The sequence below is a fragment of the Spermophilus citellus genome (genome assembly GCF_964194105.1).
Source record: "Spermophilus citellus genome assembly, chromosome: 13".
NCBI lineage: Eukaryota > Metazoa > Chordata > Mammalia > Rodentia > Sciuridae > Spermophilus > Spermophilus citellus.
This window is the reverse complement of record NC_138193.1, coordinates 9,489,111-9,506,589: the sequence shown is the minus strand read 5'-3', so window position 1 is coordinate 9,506,589 and position 17,479 is coordinate 9,489,111. Positions and strand designations below refer to the sequence as shown.

The following is a 17,479-nucleotide window of genomic DNA, read 5'->3' as shown; positions in this document are numbered from 1 at the left end:
GATCTGGTTGCAAGACGCTCGGGACCTCCCCAAAAGGGGTGAGCGGGTGCGTGAGGATGTGAGCCAGCGTCTCACTCCTTTGCACCGATTGCAGAGTTCTTTTGCACAGTTGGGACGTTCGCAGACGTTCCTAGGGATGCAATCCTGCAGTCGGTCCTGGGAGCGGTCACATCGAAGCTCTCTTTATCGTGTTATAAATTACTTTTTAAAAAAATTTGGTACTGGGTATCAGGCGCGATGGTGCTCGCCTGTAATCCTAGCGACCTGGGAGGCCAAGGCAGGAGGATCGCAAGTTCGAGGCCAGCCTTAGAAGTAAATTGGTTTTCTTCTCCTTTGGTAACAATTAGTGCTTCTGTAAATTATGTGGGCAAGGGACGTTTTAATCAACTACGAATTTCATTTCTGGTTGAAAAAAGGAGGCGGGGTTTCCGCCCAGTGGGCGGTCACCTATCCGGCGGGTTGTTCCTGCTCTAAAGGGAATACTTCCTCATTTGGCCAATCTGAAAGTGAGTCTCCGGGGCCGCAAGGCCAGGACACCAGAAGCCCTACCGGCAGAGCAGAGGAAAGAAGAGGCTGGGACTGGGAACCTGGGCTCAGCCTGCTCAACTCCCCCACCGCAGAGAAAACCCCCTCTGCCTCCATCCATCCCCTGAACCATCGTGGTCCGTCTCTCCCGCGCGTACAGCGGGAGAGAGCTCCGGGTTTAAGGTTATTGCTCAGATTCAATGGCCCTATGTATGAAGAGTGCCTGGTTCCTACGATTTTCACCCACCCCTCCTGGGCTGGATGTGTCTGTCATCTGTGTTCACGTGACTAAATATGGTACTGCATCGCCCTGCTTTCTGGGTTTTGGTTATCTGTTGGTTTGTCTCTAAAATTCTTAGATCTTTAAGGGCAAAGGCAAAAATCAATGTGCAACAACTGGTTTTGAATGAACTGAACCTGTGACAGCTATGAGACGAGTGGGGAGCATTTGGAGTAGGGTAGGGATTTCACCTTTTTTTTTTAGTACAGTGTGTTTGTTGGGGAGAACTTGCGGGAAGCAAGGCTAAGAGCCTCAGAGAATCCAGACCAAGAGGATGCAGACATTGGATCAGTCAAGCAAATACACTCTTAGATCTTAAATATTTGGGTTTGGGTTTAGGGGTGAGAGATCAAGATAACCAGGCAGAATAATCAACCACAAATAATAACATCACCAACCATTTCTTTAAACAACAAAGTTCAAAAAAAAATCTTTCTACAACTGCAAGATTTCAGCAAACTGTTAGGCATGGTAGCACATGCCTGCTTGGAAAAAAAAAGATTTTAGCAAATAGATTTCTTGTTATCACAAGATCAAAAACGTATCCTGTTCTGGTAACAAACATTTTGTGAAGTCTGCTATGCAATCAAGACTTGTGTGGACACAGACTTTTACATTGTCCCTGCTTGTGAACATAAAGGGAAAATAAAAAATTTGCTGCCTTGTTTTCAGTGTTGTGTGGAGGTAGAAAATTAACACAGAGGCTACCTATACATGGAATGCACCACTATTGCTTAAGAATCTGAATAGCATATCAACACCTACTACCTACCTCTCACCTCTCATTTTATATATATATACATACATATATATATTTTCAGTACTAAGGATTAAACTGTAATGCCAGATTCGTGGGATCCCTAGGAGCCGAATCCAATGCAATCACACAAGAGTCTTTATTGCAAGCTCGAGCCTGGACTCACAACGGTTCTTGACGCAGTGGTCCCAGGGAATGAGTCCTGGTCCTTTGTCCAGTGAGATTTTATAGGTTTTGGAGGGATCCTCTATGCCTCACAACATCACACAGCAAATCATTCCATACCATGGGAAAGTCAAACAACAACTCTTAACATTGATTAGCACATTCACTGGCGGGAACAAGTTGGGTAGGGGTGATTGGTTAGTACAAGAGGGGGGTTCTTTTGAACTGATTGGTTTAGGCCACGAGGGGTGTTATCAACATGTTATCAACCACCATAAACTACTGGGGGGGGTCATCTGGCATCCCAGGTATTTTCCCTGTCTCATGCTGATTGGTGGTTGTTAGGGGGTTGCTATGGGTCCTCACCTAGCTTAACTGAGTCAGGGACACCTGCCGCCTCAGATCTCTCCTGTTATTTACAGACAAACAACTCAGCAGGGTTGTTATGTGCCTAGAAAGGCTCTGTGGGTTTTTCCAAGGACAAGGGTCACGCCCCCTTCCTTGGACAGGCTTTGCTCTGAGGTAGAGGCTGGTTTCTCAAAAATGGAGTCATATCAGTTTCTCAGAACCTAGGGTGCTCTACCACTACACTACATCCCCAGTCCTTTTTAATCTTTATTTTGAGTCAGGATCTCACTAACTTGCTAGCTAACCTTGAACTTGCGTTCTCCTACCCAAGTCTCCCAAGTGGCTGGGATTTCAGGCATGCACCAACATGCCTGGCTAACTCCCTTAGAAACACAATTAAGGGCTGGGGATGTGGCTCAAGCGGTAGCGCGCTCGCCTGGCGTGCTAGCGGCCCGGGTTCGATCCTCAGCACCACATGCCAACAAAGATGTTGTGTCCGCCGAGAACTAAAAAATAAATATTAAAAATTCTCTCTCTCTCTCTCCTCTCTCACTCTCTCTTTAAAAAAAAAAAAAAAGAAACACAATTAAGGATTCTCTCAGATGCACCACTTGTACCTTCTCCTTGTGGGAGGATTCAAAAGACAGCAGATTCTAACAAGCGTCTGTCCCAATCACTTGTTCATTTAACAAATATATGAAAGGTTTGTATAATTATGTGCCACAGTTTGGATCAAAAATGCTCTGTCAAGAGCTGAGTGTTAAAGGCTTGGTCTCCAGCCTATGGTACTATTAAAGTACTATAGTACTTTAAAAGTGGAACCTACTTGAGAGAAGTTAGGTCATTGCGGGGGGTGCCCTTGAAACTGGAACCCTGGCCCCTTCTTCTCTCTCTCTGCTTCCTGGATACAAAGATGAGCTCCTGTCATAATGTCCAGTCTCACCCCAGGCTCAAAGCCATGGGGCCAATCCATTTCAACTGAAACTTTCCTCTTATACCTCAGGTATTCTGTCACAGTGACAGAAAGCTAACACACCATATAAGATATATTTAGACCAGATAAAATGAGAGATCAAAAAGAGTTCTTAGGCCAGATGTGGTGGTGTTCACCCGTAAACCCAGCAGTTTGGGTGGCGGAGGCAGGAGGATCTTGAGTTCAAAGCCAGCCTCAGCAAAAGCAAGGTACTAAGCAACTCAGTGAGGCCCTGTCTCTAAATAAAATACAAAATAGGGCTGGGGATGTGGCTCAGTGGTTGAGTGCCCCTGAGTTCAAACCCTGGCACCTCCCCGTGGCAAAAGAAGTATCCCACAAGTGAAAGACGTGGGTGTTCAGATTAAAACTGAATGCCCAGCACATGGTTGAAAGTAAACCCCATAACAAATTTGTTAGTTAGCTTACTGTCACTGTGACAAACTACATGAGAAAATCAACCAAAAGGAGAAAAGATTTGTTTGGCTCACTGCCTCAGAGGTTCCAGTCTGTGGTCCCTTGGCTTCATGTTCCTTCCTGCCTGTGGTGAGGTAGAGCATCACTGCAGGAGTGGTGGGGAACTTGAGTTGCTTAGCTCATGGTGGTCCAGAGGCGGGGGCAGAAACACGGCTGGGGGAGGTGACAAAATGTCCCCTCTATGGTCGTGCACCTGGTGACTATGACTGCTTCTCACTGAACCCCAACTCCTAAGGTCTCCATGTCCTTCCAGGAGCCCACTAGGCCATGAATCCACCAAAGGCTTCATCCTTGATCAGGTCAAAACCCCAGTGACCCAATCACTGGGGACCAAGCCTTCAGCACATGAGTTTTGGGGGGATATTTAAGATCCAAACCATAGTGCTAAGGCAGGTGCATCATCGCAAAATTTCAGAACACTGAGGACAAACAGAGTATCTACAAACTTCTAGAGAGAAAAAATATGACATACACAGGATCAGAAAAATGACATCAAACTTCCCTGTCACAGTCCTGGAAGCAAGGAGACTAAAGAGCAATATCTTCAAAACTGCGAAGGAAAGTGGTTTTAGTCTGGAATTTATACTCAGCCCAACAGCAGAATAAGTACAATAAACAGTCTGGGTCATGCAAGGCTCAAAGACAAGGATCACCCACGTGTGTTTTTTGTTTGTGATTTTGTTTGGTTTGGTTTTTTGATACTGGGGTTTGAATCCAGGGACACATTACCACTGAGCCACACCCCCAGACGGACTTTGTATTTTATTTAGAGAGAGGGTCTCAATGAGTTGCTTAGCAGCTAGCTTTTGCTGAGGCTGGCTTTGAACTTTCTGATCCTCCTGCCTCAGCCTCTTGAGCCAGCGGGATTACAGTTGTGGGCCACCGCGCCTGGTGGCGTTTTTTTTTTTTTTTCTTCTACTTTTTTTTTTCACGCTGGTATTGCTTTCTAACTCCCTGAATGGGTTTCCCAAGAAATATTGCCCAAAGCCTAGGGATTTTCTAGGAGAGAAGGTTTGTTCAGTTAGAGGTCTTGAGTTACTGGGGAAAATGCATCACAGATCACATCTCAAGGAAGAGCAATAAAAATAATCACCACAGTAGGTGTTTTATGTGTGAAAACTAATTTAGTTTTTTTCTGGTATCAGGGATTGAGCCCAGGGGTGTTCAACCACTGAGCCCCATCTCCAGCCCTTTGAGACAGGGTCTCGCTAAGTTGTTGAGGCTGGCTTTGAACTCGAGATTCTCCTCCCTCTGACTCCCGAGCCATTAGGATTACAGGCGTGGGCCACAGAGTCCAATTAATTTAGTCTTTTCAACACTTATTTTATAGACAAGAACTGAAGGCCCAGATAGAATGAAGCAACCCAATTCAGTGTTTTCTAAAGACAGATCAAGTGTTCAACTTGATGGCATTTGAAAAACAAATTTGGAAATGAAAACTTGACTCAAAACCCTGTGACTACCAAAAGTCTATATTTTAGTTTTATATTATACCCATCTAAAGAGGAGAGGTAAAGGCCAGATGTGATGGTACACCCCTGTAATCCCAGGAGGCCGAGGCAGGAGGATTGCAAGTTTGAGGCCATCATGGGTAAACTAGAGAGAACCTGTTGCAAAAGAAAAAAAATAAAAAGGGCTGGGGATGTAGCTCAGTGGTACAGCACCCCTGGGTTCAATCCCTAGGACCACAATAAAGGATGGATGAATGAATGAATGAATGAACCAATAGAAGAGAGGTAGGCAGACAGGATAGAGAGAAGACAAAGGAACTGGGTGCAGATGGGAGACAAGGAGGACCAAGGTCACCGGCAGGCAGACCTTTTGGAGCCTACAAGGCTTTAACCTATTGAAGTACTTCCGTGGCCGGCTCCCTGGGGCGAAGCTGGTTAATTTGGACTTGTTTCCACAGAAACCATATAAAAGTTGGAGCCCTGAGTTCTTGATAGGGGAAAAGGATGTGGAGAATGTGACCTGCATATATCTGTCTGTCTGTTTGTACATTTACCCTTGAGGGCTCTGGTCTTTGCCTCTACCAAGATGGCAGCCCCTCTTGTTACTGGTGTGGGATTTCCTGTTTGTTTTGATTTCTTAGCTGCCTGCCTGCCTGCCTGCCTGCCTGCTCAGGTTTGACCTCACGCTCACCCAGTAAGTGGCATCCTTCCGGCCACAACCTACTCTGACCTGCCCTTGAGGGTTCAGTTTCTGTCATCCCAGGCTGGCTGCACTTGGCTGCATCCATTACCACTTCCTGCCCCAGGACTGGGGAGGATGGTGACTTGGGTTCCCGTAGCAGAACCCATTCCCCAAAGCTCCCCGCCAAGCTCAGCTTTTTTCCTTAAGGCAGCTGAGGTCGGGGAAGGTGGGAGGGAAGAATCAGCTGCGCCAGAGGGAACTGTAGACAGGTTTTGCATTTCTTTTTAGACTTTACTGTGTGCACGTAGTGCTGGGGATGGCATGCCAGGCAAGCACTCTGCCACGGACCGGCTGCCCCAAGCCCTGCATTTTCTTTCACTTTTAGTCCACTCGAAGCTCCATGTCCTCATCGCTGATACAGTTAGTTTCAAGGGCCATTGACGCAGCACCACAATCACATGGTCTTTTGACTGTGACTGCAGGGCTTGCTGCACTGTTGTCATGACAACACTGAATCCTTTCCATCCAAACTGTGGACGTCAGGAATGTGACCCTACTGACAAGCCCCTTACTGTTCATGGATGCTGGCACGAGACACAGGACCCCCGGTCAGAGACAAAAGGCTGCCTTACTCATGGCACAAGCACCCAGTCCAGCTAATTCTCCTTGCTCTCCAAGACTCACAGGGCCAACACGGAGGGGCCCGGATGGCTTGCAGTGCAGCAAGGAATTCTGATCTTGGGAAAAGGACCTCTTTCACGCCTGTTCTTTTCTTTGTTCTGGTAGGAGACATTACCTCATCCCTCAAGGTTTCTCGCTACCGCTTAGTATCCCCAGCAAGAAGACGCAGGGATTCCTCAGGCTATGGCAGGTTGCCACGGTCAATCACCTACCCCAGGTGGTTGAGGAGATGAAATGAGATGAACACCTGCATGTAATACACTCCACAATATCAGGTATTACATCAGCATCAGAGTTGGTCATGAAAGTTAAGGCAGTTCTTAACTCTTTATTAATGATTAATAAATATTTACATTAATTATTAATGAAATTGAAGCAGTTCTTTCTTTCTTTCTTTTTTTTTGGGGGGGTATTGAATATAAAACCCCAGTCCTTTATCTATATTTTATTTAGAGACAGGGTTTCACTGAGTTGCTCAGAGCCTTGCTAAATTGCTGAGGCTGGCTTTGAACTTGTGATCCTCCTGCCTCAGCCTCCTGAGCAGCTGGGACTATAGGTGTGCACCACCTATAGTCAGTTCTTTTTTTTTTTTAATACCTTTATTTTATTTATTTTTATGTGGTGCTGAGGATCGAACCCAGGGCCTCGCATGTGCTAGGCAAGCGCTCTACTGCTGAGCCACAACTCCAGTCCAGCAGTTCTTAACACACCTTTAACATGTGCAAAAGGTGAATGTGTACTCATTGAATAATAACTTAAATGCTATAAGGTAGGAGGGATCCTATTTTCCCAACCATACAAATTTGTATGTAATATCTAATAACATCTTGCCTTTTAGATGTTTTTTCAGTGGCACTTCCAGATCATTTGTCCATATTCTTTTATTTTCCAATTGAACTCATAATCCATTGGCTCAGGTCCAGTGAACCCCTAACCAGTTATGGAAGAAGACCTGCCGCCTTGGGCCCACCTGTTGGCATCCAACCATAGTATGTCATGAAGCATTTGCTTTGTATCACTACTGTCAGCAATTTTCATTTGGAAAAGTTTTTCATGAATTTAATAATAGGGTAAAATGTAACAAAATAGTAACGATTCCAGGGCCACAGTGCTGGCTAAGGCGGCAGCAGTGCCCCTAGACCACTGGCTGGCTAAAGGGCCACTTGTCATGCTTGTCACTGGTCAGTGGAGTGGGGAAGTCCATCGTGAGAGGCAACTGCGGGGTGCCAGGCATGTGGCCTGGAGAACTAACACAGGAAGCTCTAAGATTGTTCACCCTGGGCTCCTGCAGGAAGTAGCTGTCTAAGCCGTCACTAAGCCTGACCTCAGTTGCCCGTGTCTGCCCCAAGAAGAGTGTATGTTTGGCCACCTTCCTTCCAATAGGCACAGTCCTGAGTGCATGGGGGGCTCTGCTTCATGCTTATCAGCTTATTAAAAAGTTGGGAGGCTGGGGACGTGGTTTAATGGTAGAGTATTCACCTAGCATGCATGAGGCCCTGGGCTTGATCCCCAGAACTGCAGTGGGGTGGGGATTGGTTCTTGGATACACAGCTGGAAAGGCTAGGGGGCCTCAGGGAGAAAAAAAATTAGAGCCTGGGACTTAGATGTCATCCCAAACCACAGTCTGAGGTTGAGAGAGACTAATAGGCAGGGACTTGAAGCTACCAAGATGAAAGGAAATTATAGCCCAAAGAGGAAGTGCAATAAAGTCACTACAGCGGGAGGGGGGGGCAGTGACACAGGCTTTGTAATACCAGCGACTCTGGAGGCTGAGGCAGGAGGATCACCAAGCTCAGAGCCAGCCTCAGCAATTTGTTGAGGCCCTAAGCAACTTAGGGAGACCCTGTCTCAAAATAAAGTAAAGAGGGCTGGGGATATGGCTCTGTGGTTAAATGCCCTTGGGTTCAGTCCCCAGTACATTAAAAAAAAAAAAAAAAAAAGAAAAAGTACACTACAGCATGATCTGTTTATTTTTTTAATGGTTTAGCTTTTACTTTTATTTTTTCCACAATTTTATCGGTGCATTTTGGTTGTACATAACGGTGAGATTTGTTGTTACATATTTGTACATGCAATAATGACTTTTTTTTATAAATCATATAACATTTATTAATTATGTTTATTTGTACCATATTTATTTATTATGTTATTGTTATATACATATTGCTAGTTAATACATTCTTTTTTTTTTTTTAAGAGAGAGAGAGAGAGCAAGAGAGAGAGAATTTTAATATTTATTTTTTAGTTTTTGGTGGACACAACATCTTTGTTGGTATGTGGTGCTGAGGATCGAACCCGGGCCGCACGCATGCCAGGCAAGTGCGTACCGCTTAAGCCACATCCCCAGCCCCGACTTTTTTTTTTTTTTAAGGCTCCTCTCTACAAGAGAAATTGGAGGAAATGGGATGGGGGAGGGGAAGCCTAATGGAGGAGCTGCCTGGTCTACATGAGAGATTCAGCTTATCACAAGGTTGTCCATGTCTGTGGCAGAAGCAGGTTCTCACAACTCTGCAAGCCACCTGCTGCCTGGTTACAATCAGATTCATCCTGGAACCAGTGTGAACCACACTTGACAGTGACTTTCCTCCTAGGGAATATATATTTATTTCTTTTTATACAAGTATATCAGGCATGATGGCAAATACCTGTAATTCCAGCAGCTCAGGAGGCTGAGGCAGGAGGATCGAAAGTTGAAAGCCAGCCTTAGCAATTTAGCAAAGCCCTAAGCAACTTGGTGAGATTCTGTCTCTAAATAAAATATAAAAAGTGCTGGGGGGCTGGGGATGTGGCTCAAGCGGTAGCGCGCTCGCCTGGCATGTGCGCGGCCCGGGTTCGATCCTCAGCACCACATACCAACAAAGATGTTGTGTCCGCCGAGAACTGGAAAATAAATATTAAAAATTCTCTCTCCTCTCTCTCTCTCTCTCTCTCTCTCTCTCTCTCTCTCTCTCTCTTTCTCTCTCCCCCCTCACTCTCTCTTTAAAAAAAAAAAGTGCTGGGGATGTGGCTTAGTAGTTAAGTGCCCTGGGTCCAATCCCTGTTACCAAAAAACAAAGAAAAACCAAAACAAGGGTATGACAACTTGCACACCAAAATGAATTCTTGGTCACTGTAAACCAGTCACCTGATAAGGTAATGGTACTTATTCTAAGAATGCAATCACAGTTCAGAGCATTCTGCAAAGAGTCACCCCATCTGTAGTGATGCTGTTGAATATGCCCAATGTTGTGACCTGTCTTCAGCATGAGGTTTGGAGTTGGGGAACCAGAACAAGCTTGCTGGGTGGAAGGGCCGTGAGGTTGGGTTAAGACCATGTGAAAGAGGATGGATACAACAAAGAGGCATGTTTCCTTAGTGAGTCACGAACTTCCTGCAAACACAGAAGGTTTCAGAAATGTTTTTGAGAAATGCAGCACTGTAGGACAATACCTTACACTCACTATTTCCTAGCATAGTTCTGGGTGCCAGGCAACCTTACAGAGTAGGGAAAGCCATCTCTGTTAGGCATAGAGGAGCTGGGAACCTGCCTAAATGTATACAATTCATAAGGGGTGAAAGCTGGGATTTGAACTCAGGCAGTCTGTCACAAAAGTCCACACTTTCTGGGGGGAAGGGGTACAAGGGATTGAACTCAGGGGCACTTGACCACTGAGCCACATCCCCAGCCCTATTTTGTATTTTATTAGAGACAGGGTCTCACTGAGTTGCTTAGCACCTCACCATTGCTGAGGCTGGCTTTGAACTCATGATCCTCCTGCCTCAGCCTCCCGAGCTGCTGGGATTACAGGAGTGAGCCACCATGCCTGGCTATGTTTTTTTTTTTTTAATATTTATTATTTTTTAGTTGTAGTTGGACACAATATCTTTATTTTATTTTTATGTGGTGCTGAGGATTGAACCTAGGGCCTCACACGAGCTAGGCGAGCACTCTATTGCTGAGCCACAACCCCAGTCCCCCTGGCTATGCTTTTTATCACCACATCAAACTGCTTCTTGGTTAAAACAAAAGAGCATTACCCTCTAAGATGCAGACTTGAAGGGGAAGAAGCCTGTTTAGAAAACTGTACCAGATGAATTAATTAGAAAATCAACTTTGCCACTACATACATATATACATATATATATTTATATATATAATACAAAATATTTTGTGGTACTGGGGACTGAACCCAGGGGCACTGTGCTACTGAGCTACATGTCCAGCCTGCCTCCTTTTAAATTTTGTGACAAGATCTTGCTAAATTTCCCAGGCTAATCTTGAACTTGAGGTCCTCCTGCCTCAGCCTCTCACGTTGCTAGGATTACAGGCATGCATCCCTGCACCTGGCTATGTCTGCCTTATTTACTATTGCACCCCTGGAACCTATTACAGTGCCTGGAACACAGGAGACACTCCATACCAAGGTGGGCACGGTGGAGCACGCCTATAATCCCAGAAGCTCAGGAGGCCAAGGCAGGAGGATTGCCATGTTCAAAGCCAGCCTCACAATGGCGAGGCACTAAGCAACTCAATGAGACCCTGGATTTAAATAGGGATTGGGATGTGACTTAATGGTTGAGTGCCCCTGAGTTCATTCCCCAGTACCCCCCCCCAAAAAAAAAGTGCATTACTGGATGAACTGATATCCCAGGCAAATAGAGAACTACCACTTATGGGGTCCCTTCTCCATTTAAGAAACCAAATTATACTCACTAGAATCATTTGGTTTACCTTCAGTCCTACCCTGTAAGAGTATATTCTATCCTAGATCAGGAGCGTTTCATTGTTCAATATGCAAATTACAAGGTCATATTAGGCTTTAGGGGAAACCGGCACCCTGCCTTTCCAGTCCCAAGAGCTCAGGCAATTTCGGGGCTTCCTGGGAAAACCAAAGACAATCACCAAGTCCCCAGGAGTTTCACTAGGTGTCCAGCATTCCATAACTATTGGCCACCTGACCTCCATCAGGCACGAGCGACCTCTGGTTCCACAGGCTGTGGCTTTCCAGCTGTACTCTGTCCCTGGTCCTCCCACTCCTCCACTATCCATTTTGCCTAGCACCAGGTCTGTCCCCTTCCCTAAGCTCAGCTCTGTGAGAAACTCCTGTCCATAGGGTCTGGAAAGAGAAGGCCTGCCTTGGAGGCAGACCAAGTCAGGCAAGTCATACCGCTTCTTGGAACCTCGATTTTTTTTCACTGGTAAAATGGAAAACACCAGTATATTTCACCAGATTTTTTTTTAATATTTATTTTTTTAGTTGGACTCAATACCTCTATTTATTTACTTTTATGTGGTGCTGAGTTTCGAACCCAAGGCCTCTCACGTGCTAGGCGAGAGCCCTGATGCTGAGGCACAACCCCAGTCCTATTTCACTGGATTTTATAGGGATTAAATGAAATTATGTACCTTGAACCATGTCACTTCATTTAGTTACTTCTCAAGTATTTACATGTACACTAAACTGCATAAGTAATTTTTTAAAATTTGGTGTTGGGGATTGAACCCAGGGTCTTGGGCATGCAAGGCAAGCAGTCTACCAACTGAGCTATACCCCAGCTCTCCATAACTATTTTTAAGGACTCAGAGAACAAAAAAATCAATTAGGATCCTTGAGAAGTTATAGTCTTACAGGACAAATGAAACATAGAAGTATTTGCAATTATAAAGCATAATGCAAGCTAGGCATGGTGGCCCATACCTGTAATTCCAGCTTCTTGGGAGGTTGAGGCAGGAGGATCTCAAGTTTGAGGCACATTCTCAATTTTTTTAAAAACAGAATGCAGTCAGTATCATAACACATAAAACATGCTAAAGTGGAACTCTGCAAATATTTGTTACATGCAAAATACTCTAAGCTTTTCCTTTCTGATCCGCCATCTGCGGTGGAACTGCTGCTGAGATAGATTTTCTAAAAACAAAAAAATCTTGCAGGGAAGACTGTCATGCTCAAGGCTGAACTCTTGGATGCTATAGAAAATGTAAAGGTCAAGATCCCCAAATAAGGAAGGAATTCCTTCTGATCAGCAGAGACTGATCTCTGTTGGTAAGCAACGGGAAGATGGATGAACTTTGTCTGACTATGACATGGAGAAACAATCCACCCTTCATCTTGAGCCGAGGCTTTGTGGTGGTGCTAAGAAAAGGAACAAGTCTTAGACCGCTCCCAAGAAGAATAGTCTAGGAGAAAGAAAGTTAAATTGGCTATCCTGAAATAATGAAAATGGCAACATTCATTGTCTTCGCCAGGGGTGTCCTTCAGATGAATGAGTTTTCATGTCCAGACACTGTGACAGACATTATTGTGGCAAGTGTTGTCTGACTTACTGATGCAACAAACCAGAAGACAGCATGCCTTAAACAGAGCAGCTTGGGAGGCTGAGGCAAAAAGATCACAAGTTCAAAGCCACATTTAGTAACTTAACAAGATATAAGCAACTCAGAGAGACCCTGTCTCTAAATAAAAAATAAAAAGAGCTAGGGGTGTAGCTCATTGGTAAAGCACCCCTTGTTTCAATCCCCAGTACCAAATAAATAAGAGACATGAATTAATAACAAAAGAAAAAAAATACTCTGTAAGATTTTGTTTAATCTAAATTCTAGTCCCTACAACCAAATACATGCTGAAATACTGTTAAAAAATTCTTCCAAAAGAGAAAATTATGGCTTCCAATTGTCTCCTGAATAAAGTAAAAACTCTTTATAATGGCATTCTTTCTTCAATAAAGAGATCACAGACTCTCTCTTGGCTTTGTTCCATTCCTTACACTTGCCCTGCAGTTAGCTGAACCCAGCTCTTCCCAGTTCCTGAAACATGCCTTGGGCTTCCCACCTTCATGCTTTTGACTTTTTTTCTGTGTCCCTTTGAAACCTCCTACCTCTAGCTTCTACTGAAATACAGCCAGACTTTATGTCACAACCACTACTCACCCTGACTCCTAAGGCAGAAGTGATTTCTCTGATCTTTTCCTTGTGGCACTGATACATCCTGCTTTTGTGAGTGTGTGTGTGTGTGTGTGGGGGGGCATGCTGGGGATCTAAGAATCACAAAAGACCACATAGCATATGATTGATTCCATGTGTACATGGAAGATGTCCAAGTAGGAAAAGCAGAAAAGAGATTGATGTTTGCCTAGGTGGGAGGTAAGGACGAGAGAGAGACTGGTAATGGGAAAAAATTCCTATGCTAAGCAAAAGTTCTGCCTCTAAGCTATACTCTATTGCATCCTGCTTCTTATTGCAGTTATCTGTGTTTTGCTTCTCCTGCAAGGCTGTGACATCCCAAGGTCTTGAGAATATAGTTCACATATGTTCAAGTGGTAACTAAATAAAGTGACTAGTCTGAAGGGACTATTTCTATGCAGGGCCCAAGCAGATGTCTGAGCCACCTGTTCAGGCCCAGGTAGAGGAGCAGGGAATTCTGAAGATCTGTAGGAAGAGGCAGCACAATGGCGCACACATGGACCTGAGTGAAGCTCAAAGTCCTTGCTCTGAATCCACTCTGATAACTAAAGTCACTCCAGGGGTCTTGGTCTACCAGGGTGCCCCAGTCCCTCACATCCTTTTAAGAGAATAATCCTTTTAAAAGTTGTTTAAACCAGATTTGGTGCTTACCTATGACCCCTGGATTCAACCCTCAGTACAAAAACTAAACATTAAGTGAAAGAAGCAAGTCACAAAAGACCACATAGCATATGACTCCATGTATGTATATAAAATGTCCAAGTAGGAAAAGCAGAAAAGAGTTTAATGGCTGCCTAGGTGGGATGTAAGGACGAGAGAGACTGGTAATAGGAAAAAAATTCTTTTTTTCAATATTTTTTAGTTTTGGTTGGACACAACAGCTTCACTTTATTTATTTCTATGTGGTGCTGAGGATCGAACCCAGGGCCTCACACATGTGAGGTGAGCACTCTACCACTGAGCAACAATCCCAGCCCCCAAGGGAAAAAATTCTTATTGGAGTGATGAAAATGTTCTTTGGATTTTTTTTAATATTTATTTTTTAGTTTTCGGCGGACACAACATCTTTATTTGTACGTGGTGCTGAGGATCGAACCCGGGCCGCACACATGCCAGGCGAGTGCGCTACCGCTTGAGCCACATCCCCAGCCCCTTCTTTGGATTTTTTATGATGCCAGGAATTTGAACCCAACTCTGGAGGTGGAGGCTGGAGGATTTCAAGTTCAAGGACAACCTTGGCAACTTAGTGAGACGTTGTCTCAAAATAAAAAATAAAAGGGCTGGGGATGTAGTTCCTTTGTAGAGTATTCCTGGGTTTGATCCCTAGTACCTCAACAAAACAAAACAACAACAACAAAACTTTTATTGAGATATAATTTATAAGTCATAAGATTGTTTCATTTAAAAAAGTAATGTTCCGGGCTGGGGTTGTGGCTCAGCAGTAAAGTGTTCGCCTAGCATGTGCAAGGCCATGGGTTCGATCCTCAGCACCACATATAGATAAATGAAAATAAAGGTAGATATAAAAAAAGTAATGTTCAGGCTGGGTGCAGTAGTGCAGTCCTGTAATCCCAGCAGCTCAGGAAGTTGAGACAGGAGGATTGTGAGTTCAAAGCCAGCCTCAGCAAAAGGGAAGCGTTAAGCAACACAGTGAGACCCTGTCTCTAAATAAAATACCAAATAGGGTTGGGGATGTGGCTCAGTGATCTAGTGCCCTTGAGCTCAATCCCTAGTACCACTCCCCGCCAAAAAAAAAAGAAATGTTTAATATTTTTTCCATCTATATTCAGAACTGTGCACCAATGATTAACATCACATGGAATTTCTTTTTGGGGGTGGGGGTACCAGGATTGAACTCGGGGGCATTCAACCACTAAGCCACATCCAAGCCCTATTTTTTATTTTATTTAGAGACAGGGTCTCACTGAGTTGCTTAGCACCTCACTGTTGCTGAGGCTGGCTTTGGACTCACGATCCTCCTCTCAGCTTCCCTAGCTGCTGGGATTACAGACATGTGCCACCGTGCCTAGCTCACATGTAACATTTTTGGGTTTGGTCTCCTAGAATCATAAAAAACCCAAAGAACATTTTTCATAAGAAAAATTTTCCCATTATCAGTTTCTCTCTCTTCTTCACTTTCCATCTAGGCAACCATTAATCTCTCTTCTGTCTTTCCTACTTTAAACATTTTATATATATATGGAATCATATGAGGTCTTTTGTGACTTGCTTCTTTCACTTAACATTTAGTTTTTGAACTGGGGATTGAATCCAGGGGAACTCCACCATTATTACATCCCCAGCCCTTTTATTATTTATTTTTGAGACAGGGTTTTGCTAGCTTATTGAGGCTGGCCTTGGACTTGTGATCCTCCTCCCTCAGCCTCCTGAGTCACTGGGAGTTGCCACTGGGCCCAGTTTTCCAACCCTTTTGTGTCCATGTGTCAGCATGGACAAAGATTATAAGTCAGCCTTAAGGCTTTGGATTCAAATAACCTTCAGGGAGCCCCCACCTTGAGTCCACACACTTCCTTAAGTGCTTTCAAACATTCTACTGTCTTTAATCACAACAGTCCTATGTGGAAATTTTTATTGTCTCAAGCTACAAGGCTTACCTGACTGTCTCTTGGAAGGTTTAGATTTAAAAACAAAACAAAAAAAGGGCTGGGGATATAGCTCAGTTGGTAGAGTGATTGCCTTGCATGCATAAGGCTCTGGGCTCAATCCCCAGCATCATTAAAAAAAAAAAAAAAAAAGTAAAACACATGGTAACATGGTCCAGGGTAGCAACTCCAGGCCTACAGGGACCTGCAAGCAGCGGATGGCCAGGTTTGGGAGGACAGGCGCAGTGGGAGGAGCATGTCCATCTTCTAACTTTGGCTGCTGCGGAGTAGCTCTGAGCAAGGATGAGGGAAATACAGATTTTGTGTGAATTATCCGAAATTTTAAATAAGGAGCAACAGCGAGCCAAACAAAACAACAGCACAGGTCAAATTTGACCCAGGAGACTGCCGCCGTGGACGGGTTTCTTGGCTCAAAACTCAGTCAAGTCCCCCCCCCACCACCACCAAAGAAAACGTGCTGCAGGAGGGCCATCATTCAGTCCTTCATTCCGCCGTGAATTGCCAGTCCCTGGAGGGAAGCGATGGACTGACGCGGAACCGGGTGGAATAGGGAGGCTGCGTTGGGAGCTGCGGAGGAACATAAAGTCACCACGATTGGGGATCTGGCCCCGCCAGGAGAGCAGCCGCCTTCCCCACGGCTCCTAGGGCGCCCCGCGCCTGTGCAGGCGGCTGGCGGAGAACCCGGGTCGTGCGGACGTGGGCTTCGGGCGGGTCGGGTGGGACCGCGAGCTCTCCACCGACTGCCCAAGACAGGAGAAAACCCAAACGCATGCGCGCACACACACGAGCTCAATTGCTCTCTTCCAGAAACGTCTCTAATTAGCCCTTCTTGGCTGCCTCCCTCACAGCCTAGTGCGGCGTCAGGAAAGCAGCGGTAGAGAAAGGCTCTTGGATTAGAATCTGTGGGTTCGGGTCCTGAGTACCAAGCACCAGGAGGTGGCCGGAACCAGAATCTAGGGGAACGTGTGTCCCGGGACCGGGAACCGGAGTGAGCAAGCCCCGCCCACTCCGCTAGAAGGCTGCTGGAAAGCGGCGCGCGGTAGCCGGAAGCCTTCCCTTCCTGCACACGACCCGGAAGCGGAAGGGAGTCCGTCTCTTTTCTCTGTCCATTGCGTTTCTCCTGCGTTGGTTGCTTCTCCCGGGAGCGGTTCCGAGGGGCTGTTCGCAGAGTGCGGTGCTCTGAGGTCTCCGAGCTGCTGCGGCCATGGCGGATGTGACCGCCCGCAGCCTGCAGTACGAGTACAAGGCGGTGCGTGGGATCTCGGGGGAGGACTCCGGGCGGCCGAGTGTGGTGGGGGAAGCGGGAGGCTGTGGAAGGGGGTTTCAGTCGAAGGCCTCCAGGACAGCCGCGAAGGCGAGGGGGAAGTCGATCTGGGGAAGGTGGGATCACACGACGACGCTTAAGTCAGCCCCCACGGGGGCTGGTGGGATAGGCCGAGAGCTCTCTCAGGAGGCTTTTTGCAGTTCTCATTGTAAGTCCGCCCCCTTCCATGTGATGCTCCTCTAACAGCGGGCCCTGTTAGGAGCAGGGATTGTCCACCGCTGATACTAGACATGGGACTCAGCTCTAGGCTCATGC

The 17,479-nt window shown here is 45.7% G+C and overlaps 1 protein-coding gene across 1 annotated transcript in view; it reads left to right on the top strand.

The window, feature by feature from the left end:
- Positions 1–16,974: 16,974 nt before the first annotated feature.
- Positions 16,975–17,479, top strand: part of SNRNP200 (small nuclear ribonucleoprotein U5 subunit 200) — a 28,213-nt gene continuing 27,708 nt past the window's right edge. The window contains exon 1 of the mRNA XM_081265502.1: positions 16,975–17,149. Coding sequence (XP_081121628.1) covers positions 17,105–17,149 — 45 coding nt within the window. The 5' untranslated portion in view covers positions 16,975–17,104. The remainder of the gene's footprint in view (positions 17,150–17,479) is intronic.